Source organism: Sinocyclocheilus grahami, unplaced genomic scaffold (genome assembly GCF_001515645.1).
Source record: "Sinocyclocheilus grahami isolate Dianchi unplaced genomic scaffold, SAMN03320097.WGS_v1.1 scaffold1584.1, whole genome shotgun sequence".
NCBI classification, from domain to species: Eukaryota; Metazoa; Chordata; class Actinopteri; order Cypriniformes; family Cyprinidae; genus Sinocyclocheilus; species Sinocyclocheilus grahami.
Window position 1 is genome coordinate 8,692 of NW_015506763.1, and position 2,055 is coordinate 10,746.

General features: G+C 33.3%; 1 protein-coding gene across 1 annotated transcript in view; it reads right to left on the bottom strand.

The window, feature by feature from the left end:
* LOC107571355 (uncharacterized) overlaps window positions 1-2,055 on the bottom strand; it is a 10,577-nt gene that overhangs the window by 3,945 nt on the left and 4,577 nt on the right. The window contains exons 6-7 of the mRNA XM_016257675.1: window positions 1,486-1,521; window positions 1,270-1,334 (exon numbers count right to left, since the gene is read on the bottom strand). Coding sequence (XP_016113161.1) covers window positions 1,270-1,334; window positions 1,486-1,521 — 101 coding nt within the window. The remainder of the gene's footprint in view (window positions 1-1,269; window positions 1,335-1,485; window positions 1,522-2,055) is intronic.

Sequence of the window (2,055 nt, forward strand, 5' to 3'; positions counted from 1 at the left end):
TATATATATATATATGTTACAGGCCCCAGGCAGTCGGGAAGACTATAAGCAGTAATCAACCTGAGATTAAATGAGAGAGAGAGACAAGAGTTAGTTGTTTCCTTAACGGTCCTCTTTGTTGTCTTTTAATACGCATACACAATTGTATTTCAGAGTCAGTAAGACACTTTGAATCACAAAATGATTCATAAACATGTTGGAAAATAATAATACACACTGTATAGATACTTAAATCAAATCACAATAAATAAATAATGATGATAGCAACCTTATCCAAATGTACAGAAATGCCCTAATTCTTACTCACAACTGCCCTGAATTCAGGTAAACAACTCGAGTGAGTATTTCAGGTAAGTGATACATGAGTAAACGTTTCTATGACATACTGTAAGTGTCTTAAAATTATTCAACTGAACAAATAATCAATTGAAACTAATTATTTGGACATTAAAACATGTAAATTACAGTTTGGTATGACATTTTATTAATTTAACTAACCTTGAGATTAAATGAGAGAGAAAGGGAGAGACAAGAGTTAGTTGTTTCTTTAACGGTCCTCTTTGGTGTCTGAGGATGCTGCAATCGTCACGGTAACGCTACTCTCTGAACTGCCAGCCAGAATTCAGAAAATGCAGCTGAACTATTCAGTGCAAACTCATCATATAAGGAATTAAAATAAAACGTAAATAGAAATGAACATATGTAAATAAAAAATGAAATATATACAAATAATTTAATTTGTGACCCAATCTATATGTAGGATAGCAAGACTATCATAAAAAACAAAATAATTTAAATAAACAATTAATTTATTTTCTTTTCTTCATTTATTAAAAAATATAATAAATTCATTAAAATAATACATTATTATTTATTTTATTAAAAATAGTGTCATTTATTATTAAGTAAATATTTAATTAATATTTTTAATGCCATGGCAACAGCAAGACTATTCTTAAAAAAAAATTAATAATTAAAATAAGTTATTTACTTTACTAAAATAAATTCAAAATTATTTATTTTAATAAATTAATAAAAAACATTTACGCTATGTCAGCAGCATGGCTGGTCTTCATGTGAGAACCAAGTGAATAGCAAAAGTCTAAAATTAACAAAATTCACCAAAAGCAATATAATAAAATTCTACAATACATTCAGGCGATACTTTTTTTAATCTATTGTCTATTTTTTAGGGCTGGGCAAGTTAACACGTTATTATCGCATTAACACATTAATTCATTACTAATGTCTAATGTCTCCATCTCTCACTTGTTTTCTATCATCAGACAGGATGAGATCAGGATGAGCTGTATCAGGATCCAGAGTCACATCCACTGAGAAAAGAAGAGAAACTGAATCACAACTTCACAATACACAGATATTCTGTGGCAATGTTTTCAATATTTAATCCAGTTTTTAATAGTGCAGTTATGAAGCTGTGAGTGTATGAATGTAAACTAGTGTAGTGCAGACCGCACACTGTACCTGCATACTGCTGCATCACCTTCAGCTCTGTAGAGACTAATGACAAGAAAATATCATCAGATCTTAATGTTATATTTAAATAATTGTGTACATCATCATGTTTCTATCTGATTAATGTATGTATTGATGTACCAGTTAGTGTGAGTTTCTCATCTATAGTGTCCTTCAGTTGAGTCAGAGCTCTCCTCAGAGTCTCCAGACTCTCATGAGTCTTCATACTGATCTCAGGCCAGTTCCTGCTGTTTCTAGGGCTGCACAGGGATGAGTGAATCTACAGCAGGAGAGAGGAGAAATCCTTCAGCATGGGGAGTGTTCTGGTGTTATATCCTGCATTATCATTGATCAGAGAGATCATGTTGACTGACCTGTAGGAGGTGGAGGTTATCTTCAGTGTGTGAGAGCTGCTCCAGCTCAGTGTTTCTCATCTTTAGCTCAGTGATCTCCTGCTCCAGCTCTTCAATCAGCTCTTGCTCCTGTTTCTCTGCTGCTTTCTGCTGCTCCTCCATCATCTCCAGCAGTTCAGTCTGACGTCTCTCAATGGAGCGGATGAGATCAGTGAAGAGCTCGACA